General features: G+C 36.9%; 1 protein-coding gene across 18 annotated transcripts in view; it reads left to right on the forward strand.

The window, feature by feature from the left end:
- The window catches only part of HDAC9 (histone deacetylase 9), a 489,493-nt gene that overhangs the window by 288,173 nt on the left and 184,731 nt on the right, over window positions 1-16,589 (forward strand). For 14 of the 18 annotated variants that reach the window (XR_012633220.1, XM_074900381.1, XM_074900380.1 and 11 more), the window contains 5 exons: window positions 1,162-1,284; window positions 3,212-3,259; window positions 3,694-3,904; window positions 4,319-4,536; window positions 13,803-14,072. Coding sequence is in view for 17 of the 18 variants with exons in the window: in XM_074900381.1 (XP_074756482.1) it covers window positions 1,162-1,284; window positions 3,212-3,259; window positions 3,694-3,904; window positions 4,319-4,536; window positions 13,803-14,072 (870 nt within the window). In the remaining variant the exon portion in view is untranslated. Of the gene's footprint in view, window positions 1-1,161; window positions 1,285-3,211; window positions 3,260-3,693; window positions 3,905-4,318; window positions 4,537-13,802; window positions 16,371-16,589 lie in introns of those variants that run through there. The other 4 variants (XM_074900377.1, XM_074900378.1, XM_074900376.1 and 1 more) reach the window with 2 other exon arrangements.

Here is a 16,589-nt window from a genome sequence, read left to right on the forward strand (position 1 = left end):
CCCGAGTGTGCAGTATCCCTCTTGGAGGTGGTCTATTATTGGAGTCCCATATGCTTTTTGTTTGGGAAGAAAGCAGTCACTGTGTCATACTGTTACACAGGGTATTCTTTTTCAAGGATGTTGTTCCCTTGGGGACCATATCATGCCAGAGTTCCTAAGTCTAATAAGACCTTTGTAGCTCTTATTGTGTTAAAGTTCTGGGAGGGAAGCAAGAGTTAAACAGAAAATGTAATTCAAGCAACTATACTAGACCACATGTTGAAAAACATGACTGTTAAAGCAGAAAGGCAAAGGCTTCAAAAAGATTCCTGTTGTGGTAATGTAACTTTTTACATTTCTTCCCAATGGATCTAGAATGGAAAGACAGAGGGTGATCTTTGTAGAATGTCTGGATTTACTTGACAGTAATTAAAAATATATTAGGAGTTTCATGTCCTTGAAAATTATATCACAAGGCTTCAAAAGAAGTGGTAAAGATTTTAACTGGAAGGGAATTAGGAAGGCTGTGAGGAGTATCCCACCATCAGAGAATGATTGGATGCTGGTTTTGTATATATGCATATAGAGAGAGACAGTATATTTTTTTAAATGGCAGATGTGGCAATCTGTCTCACTTTCTACCCAAAATTCCCATGTCAATGGAAGCAAATGATGTGCCTAAAACATCCCCATGTCACTATCTGGGTAAGAAAATATATGGACTATGTAGAAAACGCGTTTCATACCTTAAAATAAAAATTATAATAACCATGGTAAAGGTCTAGTACATCCACATTCTTGACACCTTCGATTCGGCTAGATATATGCCTTAATTCATTGACGGAATTTCCACTGAGTTTCTAGTAGTGAAAGTGCAGCTGATGAGAAGAACTGATGTTGAGCTGATAAGAAGAGATCGTCTAGGAATCCTCAAATCCTTGGTTTTGCATGGAAATTTGATTTACTCTCTAAGGAATAGTCCCAGACATATATCAGATGTTTTTTTAAGAAAATATCAACAGCTTTTTCACAGGAACAGTACTTTTCCTTATCTGGAACCCCATTGGGATACAAACCAATGCATGATACAAAACTGGCTTTTAATGTAGCAGGATAATGAGGATAAAGTAACCAAGATAAAAAGCTTGGAGAATATACTTATGTTGTTCTCATTTATTCCAGCATCTGGTTTCACAGCAACGCCTTTTGATACAGGATGAATCAGTGAACTTGTTGAGTCTGTACACATCCCCTTCTCTGCCCAACATTACCTTGGGACTTCCAGCAGTACAACCTCAAATCAGTGTAAGTGAGCAGTTTCAAGCCTTCCTGTCTACTTTTGCTTCCAGAAAACCTACTTTCTGACTATTCTCTTTTTATAGCATTTTGGAACGTAATCAATTCAGAGTAGGAACCAGACCTTTCTTTGCAGTGGGCAAGATCTGAACATTTAAGAGCACAACTTGAAAGCAATAATCAGTCTTAATCACAAATAAACAATTGTCAGTGTGGAGTTTAGCTAAGTATGGGCCACATGCATTGCATTTATGTCTACAAACCACATAACAGATTTCAGACATGGTGAAAAGTATATGAGGAGATCATTTAGTATAAAAGTTCAAATTATAGGATCACCCTTACACGGTAAAGTACTGCACCCGTAACTTTTATGAGATTCTAGTAGCAACCTAAGCTGGGCTGGAGCACAGTAGGGGAAGAATCTAATATTGCTGGAGCTAGGTTTGTTATTTGAGAGGTGTGCTATCAGTCAGAGAAATAAAATCAGTGATATGTGATCAATGCTTAATATTTTAATGACGAGTTATATTTATATGCGCTTTGTTCAGTCTGCAGCAATCACCTTTATTTAGAGCTAAATGTTAAATTCATATGTGAAATGTATGTAAACAGAGACATGGTATGTATGGAAATCCATGCTGATGGATAAAGATCTTTAGATCCAGAGCAAGTTACAGTAATGTAGGTGTGAAATCTGAGGCTCAGTAAAATATCTGAAAATTTTGCTACTGGTCAAAATTTACCTTTTCTGATTTCCAGGAAAAAAAAAGTAAAAATACTAATATAGGTTATATGGTAGTTCTATACAATAGCAAATAAATCATGAAGACATTTTAGTAATTTAAGTTTCTTAGAATGTGAATTGGTAACTGCTATAAAAATTCTAGGTGTGGAGCTTTCTATGGTGTAAAAAAAAAAAAAGTAAATGTTTACAATCCATTATGGTTTGTAAGAAGTGCTACTTAATTCCAGTGCTAAACATAGATTCAATTTAACGTTTCATGCTATTTTATGGCTTTTTCAATACATGTATTGTTCTCACCAATAATACATTGCTGCAATCCAACATTTGAACATCAGATATAGAACTCTACAAAGAAAATTTTGTAAGCTTTAAATCAGTCCTCTAGAAGCCTTTCATGAGATATTTATAAGAAAATTTTGTTTTTAAGGGATGGAAAAATTGAACTGAGCATAAAAAGTAGTGCTTACTTTTCCAGATGATATAATCAAAAATTTCTTAGCTAATTCACAAAAAAAATATAACTAGCTTCAAAGTAATTTTATAACATTAAAATGGAAATGAAAATACGTTTAGTTTTCTCAGTCCAATCATATGAGCTTTTGATGTGGCTAGCTAACACCAAATATTACTTTTGGCATTAGAAAAAACAAAGGGGTTGATTTGTGCAAGTAATGTTTATTTCTGTTACCAGAATAAGCAGTTGCAAATTCAATGTGAAGTTTACTTTGGTGTTTGTTTTTCAGGGAAGGGTGATAGCAGGGTGTGAATTAAGTGTACACTCAAGGAATATTAGTGAAAACCTTGGTTTGCCTCATTAGAATTCATGGAATTTAGATTATCATGGATACTGTTTTCACCATGACATACCATAACAGGTTATCTGCAAATCTCAATATGCTTATTTCTGTTAGGTTATTATTCTTGCTGTAAAAAATGTTATTGTGCTTTAACTGCTCTGTTAAGAACTTTTTTTTTTTTAATTAGACAGAAACCAAAGAAATATAAAGTACATCTGCAATGCTGAAGAGCCAAAACTTCCAAAAGCTTTAAATCAGTAACTGCGCCATTTATAACGGCACTTTAAAATGCCACATACAGACAACAGCTCTTTTTGATTCTGTAGATGAGAGTTTAACTATACAAATTTACTTCGCAAAGGGTAAAACTTATATTTGTGCTGTCCTTCAGGGAGTAAGGGAGTGCTCCAGGAAAAGTAATAGCTTCCCACTACTACAGGTAATTATTTTGTTTTGCTGATTGGCTTGCTGTCTGATGGAAAGTTATGTGAAAAACCAAGCCTTGCCTCTTCCAAACTCAATGGGAACTATTTCCTCTGATCCCCTATTTTCTTGTGTAGGAGGCTGTGGGAAGGTCTTTAGGAATTTTAAGGATAGGTCCTGTCTTTTCATTAATAATGTTCTAACTAGTAGTTCCTTATGCTTTGGCTTTTATTACTGATTTTTTTCAAGCGGTTTCATTACTCAGTTTCTCACAGTGTTACATTTAACTGGCATGTTCTTCCTCCCTTTTCATCTCACAGTGTAAGATGGGGATGTTAACATTTTCTTCTGTATATATTCATAAATATGACATAAGATCATCTAATCAAGCGGAGATGTAAACGGACAGGTCTATGAAAAGCAGTTACCAGTGCCATTGTTCTTTGACAGGCTTCGTCGTCATTCAAAGAAAAGCAGAAGGGGGAGAACCAGTCGCTCAGACAAGGAGTGGCCTTGGCTGGACAGTATGGGGGAAACATTCCTCCGTCATCAACTCATCCTCACATTGCTTTGGAGGGAAAGCCAAATAGCAGCCACCAAGCTCTCTTGCAGCATCTGTTACTGAAAGAACAAATGAGACAGCAAAAACTTCTTGTGACTGGTAATGATCAAGACTTCAACACGATAATAATTTAAGATGTTTTTAATGACATTTGTATTCACATTAAACTATATGTGGTAATACAGATACTATTCATCCTAACAGTTGGGAAAAGTGGAAGGGTGGGATAAAAAAGGACAGCATCTTTGTTTTCCCCTTTTAGTGATTCTGCTCCAGTCTGTTAGCCTGAAAGAATTCAGTGATTACAGAAAAGAGAAAATGATTACTTCATCACATTCTTTTGCAGCTGCTGAACTTCCCAGTGTGGCGAGGCACGTGGTACATGTCCCACTGCATCAGCGCTGATGCAAAGTTCTGCAATATACACACCTCTTCTCCCTGAAAGCTTTGTCTCCTATTAGAACTATTAGTTTGCTGTTCTTCACATGGGAGTGAAATGTCCCTGTTTTGCAGGAGCGGTTCCTCTTCATCCACAGTCTCCTTTAGCAGCAAAGGAGAGAGTCTCACCTGGCATAAGAGCTGCCCACAAACTGCCTCGTCACAGGCCACTGAATCGAACCCAGTCAGCTCCTCTTCCTCAGAGTACTTTGGCTCAGCTGGTCATTCAGCAGCAACATCAACAATTTTTGGAGAAGCAGAAACAGTACCAGCAGCAGATCCACATGAATAAGGTGAGTTCCCAAACTAAGGAATTTCCAATAAACATAAATGTTGAAAACTAATAAGGAAGTTTAGGTATTGGTGCCATGTGGTCATGGACAGTAGGCAGGTTCTTTCATGAGCAACTTGTTTATGCATAGCTGGTGTATGCATTTATATAGATCTTAATTTTCAGCTTCTGAAATACTCTACAAAAGTAATTTGTCCTTCTTGACATCAGTAAGAATACAGTTCAACAAAACAGGGTTCAAAGCATCTTATGGGTTTAAATTACAGGTGGTTTCCTGTTGAACAGTAAAAGATGCCTTAAATATTGCTAGATTTCTATCCAACTTTTTAATGTGTACTTTTGAGCTTCACCAATCATTGAATTCAGCTGCCCTTGAATTGTATTTTAAGCTTTCTTATTGTGGACTAGTATGCAGAGTAGATATATAACTCATTTAAATTCAATCAGCTGATTAAATTTATCTTTTTTGTCTAAGGAACTTATTAAACATCTGGAGAAATTTTTAATCCGCTTACAAAACCAAATTTTTCTCTGTAAGTCAATTAGTAACATTAAAGTTTATTTATATGGTGATAAAAAATTACCATATAAGGAGAAAGATGAACGTGCTACTGATAACATCAGATACAGAGTTGAATTGTGCCCCTCTTTCCCTGTAGAGTAACACCTTATTCTGAAGGGGAAAAAGAAGAAAAGGACCCATCCATTAATAAACAGCGTAGCAGCATCTAAATAGATTTATCAGGAGCTAATGCTTCTACAATTAATTTGATGCTGTTCCCTGCTCTAAAATGAAAATATTCAATTAAATCCTTTTATCTGGAGAATGTTTTTTCCTGTACTTACTACATAGCTTTCCAAAAGTTGTTTGCCAGAGATTTTTTAGTAATTCAAAGATGCTAATCATACACCTTTAGTTGTCTTCCTTTGTTTAAGGGTTACTTAATAACTATATATATAAGAGGCAATGGCAAGGGAAAGAAGATTAAAAGCGGGCATGCAGCCCTTGTACGTAAGAGAAAAGAAAAAAAAAATCAATCCACCTTACTGGGTGAACTTCCCAGGGGGTACTGATTCTTTGGAATCTACAAAGAATTCCCAACAAAATTAGAAACAAACCTAGAGTTTAAGTACATAGTTTGTACAGTGGTTTGGTTATTAAATCTTGTCTTAATTAGGAAAAATGAAGACCAGAAAACTTCAAAGTTCAGAGCTGATCCTTGCATGTTAACCCCTCTCAGCTTGGGTGTTTTGATTACTCAACTAGGACTCCAGTTGGCTTTTCTTTGAGTATGCATTCCATATGTTTAATCAAGATGGCATATGTATATCTCGTAGCCTCAGGTTTTGAAAATATTTCACCTGCCCTCAATTGTCCAAGGAGAAAAGAATTTTTACCAGTTAAGTACTGAGTCTTTGTGCTGTTTGTGAGTATTCACTACAAACCTATCAGTTCATGCATTCCTCACAAAGCAAAGAACCCCACTGACATGTTTTTGTTAGACCATATGCTTATTGACATAAATTCTACCATAGCATTTGGGGATATGTGCTGTGGCATATAGGTACATTTGTCCTGGATATGAAAATTAAATTTAAGTCGCATGCACATATTCCTAGCCACATAGAACTAGGAATGCATTGCACCTCACAAGAGCTAGTCTGGATAAGGAAGTAAAAAGATTCCTGTTGGTTTGGATAATGTTTGTTTCAGTAACATTTTTTTTCAGAGTTAAACTGCAATGAAAATAAATGTTGAGAAGATTAATTCCCTCTCATACTTGAAATACACTTTCATTCTCACATGGATATTTGTAATAAAGAGATAAAACAATTCCTTCTTTTAAGACCTAGTGAACCTAGCTTTTATTCATTACAGCATAGGTTATACACATATGCAGATAGTAGAAATTACAGTTTAACCTAAACTTTTTCACTGCCTTGAACCTCCATAACCTACCTCTTTTGACCCAATAGCTTCTCAGTCTCCTTTATCCCCAGTCCCAAAGCAACTAGCCTTCATCAGATGCACAGTAACTCATCAGAGTAGCAAACACTTAAGGAAGAATAGGATCATGCTGCAGTCACAAAAGCAGTGGGTTATCTGAGGATACAGGTGGTTTATCAGACTTTACAGTTTACAGCATCTAGGTTCTACAGCATGATTCTCAGAAGAACCATTCTGATGAATAGTATTGAAAAATGTCAGTGCTCTAATCATGTATCTGTCTTTTGCAAGTATACACAAAGCCAGGGGAACTTTATTACATACTTAAAAGAAGAAAGCTGATTTTTAAAAACTGGAATTTAAGGGTAGCCCATACACAAGAGTGTGAGAAAAGATCAAATCATGGAGTGGCTTTTAAGTACTGAATTTAAAACTGCATTCTTTACCCTTTAACTTAAAGGTTCACGTTGAACACCCGTGCCTACATAAGGTTTTTGAACTCTGCTAGCATGGTGGAATATACTTTGATCAATCTTAAAACTTGCCTCTATTTGCAGTTGAAGTTATTTGTTCATTATATAATTTGAGTGGCTTTATAAACTTAAACTCTACAAAGCAGAGTTATTTGAACCTTTAGACAATAGATATTCTAGACCACAGGTTTTCAACCTTTCCTTCACCATGGGCTCTCTTTAAAAACCTTTTGTGGCCGCAGACCACCAGGATTTAATTCAAGATTTAAAGCACTAGACTGCATCAAATATTTATTTCAATTTTCTCATGAAGTGTCTTCAGATTTGGAGAGAAGGGGAAATAATCTGTTGATGCACACACTCCTATTATAATATCTTTATTGCAATGATTCCATATGAATTTAAAATAATAGCATCAACACTCTTCTTGCCCAAATAGCCCATTTTATGGTATTTTAACATGCTAATTCTAAATTTGATGCCAATTTTTGCATTAAAATTTGATGAAAAGTTTTTACAGTTCTTCTCACTTCCCCCCTTGTTTCTCTGTGTTCAGTCACCATATATTTTTGTTTATGGGTCCAGGGCCACCACTTGGAGGAACAGACTTCAACCCCGTTGTGACCCTAAAGAGAGCTGTTGGGTTAAGAAAATGTCTTTATGAGAAAACATGTCTAGTTAAAGTGGGTCCCACCAACCACACTAGCACCAAATATAGTAGTGTGTCAGGGCAGGCAGGGCTGGGGCTTGAGTAGGAGAGGAGGACTGAGGGGAGGGGGCTGTGGGCAAAGGATGTGCAGTGCTTGCTGCAGGCCAGAGCAAATGTTTCTGGGCTGGACATTCCTCACCCCTGCTTTAAGCTTTCACGGATGCCCTGTGATGACACTGTGGATCCCCAGGGGTCTGCGAACCACAGGTTGAGAACTGCTGGTCTAGACCATGTAGCAAAGCAACCCAATATCTTCTCATTTTTTAGGACAAGTTTGGGCATCTAGCAAGTGAATACATACACTTGTTATTTTCCGTTGTTCTGTCCCTTACTCTTTTGTTCATAGGCTGTATAATGAAAACTGCACAGAGGTTTAATTCCCTCCTTTTCAGTCATGAAAAATGTAGAGGTTTTTTTAATAAGGAATATTTAAACATTCTCTTAAAAGTTTTGGTGAGAAAGATCAAAACCATTTTAAGATGACAAGACTATGAAATGCCAGTTGATCAAGAGCTTAGAACATGTTAATTTCTTCTGGTTTTCCATTTCTCTTTCCTTTTTTCCTTATGTTTAGGACTTTAAGTACTTAAAACTTTAATATATTTCGCTTGAACCCAGTATTTGAATGTCTGCCCTAACCTAAGATGATATGGCATCTGTCAGCCCTTCCTGAAAACTGTTTTGGGTCAGATCTTTTTGGCGGACATATAGGCAAATCTTGCTGTAACAACACAAAGAGGAAGAGAGCAAGTTTCTCCCCACACCATTGATCTTGTATTTATCTTGTATTAACAGCCATTTCTTTTATTTTAGAAAAGAATATACATCAGCAGCAAGCCAGTGCTGCTGTGAGGGTGATAACAAGCAAAATCTAACATAGGTCAGAGGTAAAGAATTCCCCTGGATCATTTCCATTCTGAAAAGAAACAAATCATTGCCAAGAGGTGTGCCTCTGTCCTTAATAACAAAGAGAAGATCCCCTATGGATTATTTCTGGTCAGCTGTCAGATGCCAGGCTTTTGATGTGGGAAACGGTATATGTCTCCACTGAAGTCTGACATTTATACCTGCGGGATCTAGTATGCTGACCTTGTGAAAACATTCTGCAAATGTTGACATCCCATCCAAAAGTAGGTAGAAACTCGCGTCCCAGCTTTCTGGGGAAAAAAATAATAATAAATGTGAAGTAACCTGAACTCTGCTTGTCTTAGGGAAGATCGGCTTTACCGTTGTCAGCTTTAATATACTTCTGTCCAAATGACAGCTTATTTCCTTATAAGACCCTTTGATCACCATTGCAGATCTTCATTCTGCTCAATAAAGGGAGTCCAGAGTCTGAAATCCCCAGTTAAAATTATTGTAATCAGGTACCGAAAGACCGGTACTACAATAAAAACCTTAAAATCTTGATGTTATTTGTGTATCTCTGTATCTAGAAAGTATTGACCCTGCCACTTGCAGAAAAAAAGGGTGACTTTGATGTAAGTGCAAAGCCCTTACAGAAGTCTTCATTCAAGAAAATCTCAGAAATCATAATGTGAAGAGTACGTGAACAAAGCCCTCTGTCTTTAAAGGTTATTTTTTGTCACTTGTGATGAATAAAGGCCTGCCTCTGCTGAAGCTAAGTTATCACTGTCTTCACTGGCACCAAGATTTTATTTGATAGTGTGGGAACCCTACATGTGTTCTTAATGTATTTAGAGCAATTTAACAATTTATTTTCAATGGTAAAATCCTCCTCTGCATTGGAGTAATAAAGCTTAAAATAATGGGGCAGTTGGCAGTATGCATTAAAGTATGGGAGCAGTATGGATAATGCTAAAGCTTAGATAAGGAGTACCTGAATTTCAGTTTTCATTCCAGGATGTTAATTGGTTTAAAGCATCTTTGTATAGGGAACCAGTGACTGGGAAAGACTGTGAGGTAAAAAAATTCATGACAAAAAATATAGAGGAAGTGAAAATTTGTTAGTGCTTTGGATTACCATCATAATTGACCAATATCTGTTCATTAAAAATGAAAAGTAATATGGAAGTTTCTGTTGATTTATTGGTGGGAAAAAATAGGAATACTATTTATTGTCAATAGGAATATTGAAAAAATACCATTAACCCCAGATTAATCATTCACTTCTCTAAATGATCTTTAATGAAATATGGATCAGGTTCAGCTGGAGTAAATGAATCTAATGTCATTAAACATATTACAACTGAAGTTTTGATTTCCAACTTACACATCTGACTAGCACCTTCTGAAGGTGAGAGGTAGCACATTTCTTCTTTCAAATATTCCTTATAGCAGGGGATTATTTGAACAAAACTATAGCAACTGTTGACTGTGTTCGGAACTGAAAAATGCCCAGAGCATCTCCTCCTTTATTGACAACTAATGTTTAAGCCATAATGCAGAGGAATGATTTTGAAAGATAAATACATCCCTTAGAAACACCGTACTACATAAGTAACAGAGACAACAGTAAGCAGGTGCCAAGTTGTTTCAGTACAGCTAACAACAAACATAGCTGGTCAAAGTAATCTGATATCCACAGGAGAGATGGAGAAAAGGTATGTTCCATAAGTATATACATGAGTTCTTAGAAATGACTGCCATGTATTTAAAACAAATTTTTAATTAAGGAAAGAAATGTGTGGTGTGGCTGTTGCAGGATTTTGTACTTTGTCTGCTTTTAATGACATTTTATTTAAAATACAGTATTTTACAAGACCTTATTACAAAGGAGAAACAAAGGCAGGGGCTGTGGCTGAAGGACCTATAAAATAGTCTGTTGCAATGTCTAGATTCTTTATACTTAGTCTTCCATTTTTCTGTACAAGCAAGCAGATTAGATTGTGATGCCTTTTTGGGTTGGACTCTTGCCGTTCTGCAACGGAGTTGTCGTCTGTAAATACTTCCTCTCCTGCTGCCACTATTTACTTTGGCTCATGCATATCCCTTACAGTTTAATTTCCTGAGAATAAAAGGAAAAAAAAATATAGGTTCCATTAGCATGAAACCATTTTTTTGTAGTGACTCCTTTTGTTGAAATAGTGGTAACAGTAAAGTATACTGCTTAAAGAAGACCAATATGTACAACTCTAATTTATTAGTGAAAGAGACTGTGGGTTTATTATTATTTTTAAATGTAGTCTTACTAAAACTCAGAAGAAGCAATCATTTTTTCAAAATCAAAAATATGAATTAAAATGAGGAAAAAGTTCTGCATTTACCCACAGATAAATTCAGAAAAAAATGGTAAGTGGGGGTTTGAAGTGAAAGATTTAAACATTAAGTGTAAGCAGAAGTATCCAACTGCATAGTGAAAGGACTTTAGGAGTGTTTCATTCAGGACTCATTTTCTGCTACATAATCCAGCTTTAGATAGAGAGATAAGATAGAAATATTGACTCTAAACTGGTATCTTCATATGTCTCTAGATACTTAATTTTCCACGGCAATACCAGGAGATAACATATAAAATAACATGTTTCTGACTTAGGAGAACCGAACAGTCTCCTGGTAATGCTGCTAATGTAATTACTGGAATAAGATGGGGCCAAACTGCCTTTAAAAACTACTTTAACAAATATGAAAGCATGGTGGTGATATAAAACAGTCAGCTGTGGCTTAGCAGACTGAGCAGCAGGAGTTATTTTCAGGTGTTGGGTGTCCCCACACATGCCATCCACTTCTTTTTATCGTGCTCCATCATATGAGAGGACATGACTATAGTGCCTCATAGCCCCTTGCCTCAGGCTTAGTTAAAGTGTAAAGGATGTTTTTTGATAAGATTTGCAGTAAAGATGATAATATGAATGCACTTTGTAAAATCTACTGTGTAACTATATCAAGACTTTCATTTCAGAGTTTTAGAATATTCTATTTGTTTAGCTCCTCCTGTTACCAAACTCTGGAGCAAATCGCCTTCTGACTGCCATGGCGTGGAGCAGGCCCCAAAACAGGAACTGCAAACTGAAGTGCACACAAATACCACTATAGTCTCCACAGCCCTCTTACATGTGCTTGTATCGCTCCACTGATGACATGCAAAAAGCATTTGAAGGTGTTTCACATATAGATTATATACTGCAGGCCATCATATATGGCCTCAGAAAGTTCAGCAGCAGATCTGTTCTGTACAGCAGCATGAAGAAGAAAGAGCCTGACATAAAAGTGAAAAAGCATAAAAGAAAGGAGAGCATTAATGAGCTAAATATGCGTCTTAACTTTGCTGTGGACAAGCACACATTTTCTCTTGGCTTCCCCTCCAGAATAACCCACCTGATGTCAAGTAACTGGCACATGGAATGGTTTACAGATGGATCAGCATCAGTGACTCTTGTAGCTGTATATGATTATCTGTCACACAGATGTTTCAGCTTGTATTTGCTTTCTAGCAGCCGGCCAAGCAGCCAGCCCTGCCTTTTTTTTCTTGCTTGAGGAGTGGAGAGGGCTTGCCCACAGAGGTTTAAGTAAGTGACAGAGAGGAGTGTACCCGAACTGAATACACGTAGTTAGCTTTAGTGCCTTCTTGATCAGCGTCATCCCCTGAGAAAAAACTGGAAAAGATTTATAGGTTTGATCTGAGAAATTTTCCAGATGCTTAATAAAAGGAGACACTGTATTAGTTGCAGTAGTAAGGATTCCCCAGCTTAGAGCATGCCACCTGCAGCATGCAGGACACATGTGTTGTGATTTGCCAGTTACTACAGTAATTGAAAGGGATTTTTTGTTTGTTGCTTTTTAGTAAGCCATTAAACTCCCATTACACCCCAAAAATGAAGTTTTGCTGTGACTGAAGCCTGTAGACTTCCACTGTGGAATTTGTTTCTCCACTGATGTGAGGCATATGCATCAGAGCATCCACTGGAACTGCACAAACAGCTCTTTCAACTCTTCTTGTTGACTTTGTGGGAGTTCCTGAATCCAGCTGTCGCTTCTGGGTCATAGTTAACATGACAACCCTGCCCTTCACTAGGGTGGCATTTTTCTGTATGCATTAGCAAGCAGAATGAAACTAGATGGTCCATGGATTGGGACAAAAATAGCTATAGTGAAGCCATCCAGTAACTCAGCATACAGCACTAGCTAAAACTCAGTTTGAAAGACTTGGTAGGTGTTGGGGTAGGCAGATGGGAAGAGGAAAGTATGTAGGAGTAATAGTAAAATGTGGGTTTTTTCCCCTTTCAGTGTATTTGACCTTGGTGATACAAATCAGTATTTGCTTGAAATCAAGTGGGCCAGCTGGATAAATGATAATTACTCACTTGACCCTGCAGATGCTTACTTACATGTATGATTTGTTGCCTCTTTAGACAACGCAGCGATTTTTTTTTCAGGTTTGGCTTTTTGCATCACATTTGAACTATTTTGGAATATATTTGCTATATTTAAATAGTGAAACGTAAACTGTACTTCATTGCAACAGACAGGCATCCGGCACCTCAGCAGAGCTTTACAATAGCAGCTAATGGTACAAAACCAGTGTTGTCTGGGTAGTTGTGTTATATCATCACCTCTGAAACAGGGATACATGTATGTGCATGACAAAAGTTATCGTCTTTCCAGTCACAGACAGACATGTTTGTAGTCTCTTTGTGCCACAGAAGAGGTGCCTGACAGCAGGTCTTTGTCACTGCTCTTTGTCAGCTTTTAGTGCCTTCATAGTAGGTACATAATAGAGAAGCTTGTGTGAATATTTCCTAATACGCTTGTAGTAAAATATTAACAGGATTAATAATTTTCTTACTTCTTAGAGTTCTTTTATTATTTTGTGTTGTGGAAAACAATCTGTAATGTAGTTAAATAAATGTCTTCATTTATGTTTGAAGAGTATGAAGGGAGACTAATTTCTCTTGACCAGCAGCTGTAACAGTGTAACAGAGGTGTATGTAATGTTTTCCTCATTCTGCCTTATTTTTCTGTGTGGCGTTCCCTACATACATGGTATTTTCTACTGCAGAATAACAAGCGGCCTCAGAAAATTTGGTTCTTTTTTCCCGGTATATTAATATTTTAGCAATGAATAGCTACCCGGTTTTGCTGCGGAAGCTTTAATTTTGTCAGTGCAAATCTAGTACTTCTCGGTGTTTGGCATCAGTGAAAGGAGTCAATAACTGCTCCCCCCCTTCTCTTTCCAGATGCTATCTAAGTCCATTGAGCAGCTCAAGCAGCCTGGCAGTCACCTGGAGGAGGCTGAAGAAGAGCTTCACGGAGATCCCTCAATGCCAGAAGAGCGAGCTCCCACCAGCGGTGCCAGCGTTAGGGCTGAGAGCAGCAGTGCTGGTGCGGATGACAGAATAGGACAGCAGGTGGGGGCTGTGAAAGTCAAAGAGGAGCCACCGGACAGTGATGAGGATGTTCAAACCCAGCAAATGGAATCTGGGGAGCAAGCTGCTTTTATGCAACAGGTAATAGGCAAAGATTTAGCTCCAGGATTTGTAATTAAGGTTATTATCTGAACATCACGTGCATTTTCTAGGCTTTGATAAGCAATTGTGTTTTGATTCACTGATCTAGCAAATCCTGATTTACTGTTCAAAGAATCTAACAAAGGCAGAAGTGTTGTATGCACACTTGAAAACATAGTGAAGCTCATCCTTATGGCCACTAATTGAGAAAATACCTGTTGCAGTCAATTACTCTACATACATCTTTGCGTAATAGCTGATAGACTTTGTATTAGCCCAGGATTACATTACACCGCTTAGTTCTAGTGAAAGAGAAGCCATATTGCCTAGCTTGTTGAGATCAGCAATTGCTGGAATTAGCTTCCAGACCTGATTGATGAAACATTCTTCTTCTCTGATTTTGAATCCTTTGACTTTTGCTTTCAGCTCTCTGTATATACTGTATCATACTGTAGTCTTGAACACTGTTAACGTTAGGGTATTTTTTTCCCCAGTAGACAGGTACTGACTGCTATATCAGTGGTCCCAGGCTGGTGTATAAAGTATAATTTAGAGAAGAATACAAGGTGGATGTAAAGAGGCAAGGCACTGTTTAAAAATTGTGTTGTTTTCTTTTTTGCACTGCTTAGTTAATTTTTCATTCTGTCTTATTTGATGATACTGTCTGCAGAGACGTCTTTAAATGCAACAGATGCAAGTACTGGTGAGAAGCAAAATGCAGCATTAGGTTCCAATTAGTTATTAGGATATTGCAGGAAAAGCACAGACCTGTTATCGTTACCATCTGATATCCAATCACCTGTTTATTTTCTTTAAATAAAGACTAATCATACGATATCGCATAACTTTTACTGTTCGGTCTCATGGACAAGTACTAAAATAACGCCTGTGCATAAAATGCCAACTTGGCAAAAGGAAACGAGATTGTCGGCGAGCGTTTCACCAGAGCTGAAAAGTGCAGTGCACGCGTGCAGCCAGCGAGCTGGCGTCCTTTTCTGTTGCTGTAAGATCAGGCAGAGCAAGGCTGGATGCGGTGGAAGGCCCTGTTTATTTAAGTCGATACTTTGTCAGGTCCCCGCTGTTCTCCTGCAGAAAAGTGATTTTGGGAGGGGGTGCAGGAAATGCCTTATGGAAACAGGAAGCCCAAGTGATTCATGTGCTGAGGAATGCAGGGCAGGGGGGGGACGGGGCAGCGCTCCCTCTGTTTTTAAAGGCACTCTATGAATTGATTTATTGTCAAAGAAAATAACAAAGCGAGTAGGGAAATTGTTAAGGAAGCTTTCCAGTGAAACATTTCCTTCATATTCCCTTTTGATATGTTTACCTTGTTTTATAGGTTTACTTTTCTTAAGCTAGTTAAAGATTCATTGTATTAAGATCCCCTTTAATATGGATAATCCCAAACTGACCTGGAATCCTTGTCAGGTTTTTTTTCTATTAAAAATATTTATATTTCTAAAGCTGAGGTATTTTAAGGTGCAGTATCCTGTTTCAAAAGAGATAGCTGTTTTGCCAAATATAGAAATTGTTCTAAAATGTTATTAGCATGTGTTGTTTACATTATGCTCTAATACTATTAAATCTCTTATAAAATGTTGCGACTTCTAAAGATACATTATCCTTTTTCCTAGAAGGTCTCCAAACAAATGACTAAATAGCTGCTGTTGATATGAAAGGCCTCCTAGATAGGAAAGATTTATTAATTGAGAAAAACACAGGTGATTTTTATGTGTGTTTCATATTTGAACAGAAATATTACTCCATCTTGGATGAAAAAAAATACATTCACATTCAAAAAGTGAAGCATAGAAAAATGAAATTACATGTCTTTTCCCATTCTGTATAATTTTAATTTTCTTTGAAACCTAACTTCAACCTCATCAAAAAGGGATAGTGCATCTTTTAAAATACATTTTATTTGGGGAGAAACTTGCAAATGAGAAGACTTTTGTACAATATCACTTCAAAGATGTATTCACAAAAGATATTTTTATAATGTCATTCAGGTGAGAAACCCCAATACATTAGTGGACTTTAATTTCACAATCTTCCAAATTTGGATAAAATTAAAATAGAGAAACTACCTGGAACCAGTGAAAAGGAAAACTGGGTTTAAACAACCACATTTCTAATTGATTATTGTCTCTTACATTTTAAATCTACTGTATTTATTATAATTTACACCCTTAGAGGTGATCTCTTGTTTTGTGTTGTAAATATATTCTGTTTGTATGTTCCCTTTTTTTGCCTTCTGATATAAGTCTCTTCCTTTCTCAAATAAAGTTTTTTTTTAAAAGATCCCCTTTCAGATATCTGACTTTGTGTAAATTTGATAACTTAGTTGTGCTTTTGCTTTGTATAATCAAATATGTTTGCTACACATTGTTGAAACAATTCAAGCTTTCAGGAGCAAGGTTTTTATTACACTATTCTTACAATAATTACACAAAGTCTTTTTTTGGTCTCTTGTTTTATCCTACATCAGTCATTATAAGTTTTAGTGAATGTGGAGTAGTA

This window comes from Athene noctua, chromosome 2 (genome assembly GCF_965140245.1).
Source record: "Athene noctua chromosome 2, bAthNoc1.hap1.1, whole genome shotgun sequence".
NCBI classification, from domain to species: Eukaryota; Metazoa; Chordata; class Aves; order Strigiformes; family Strigidae; genus Athene; species Athene noctua.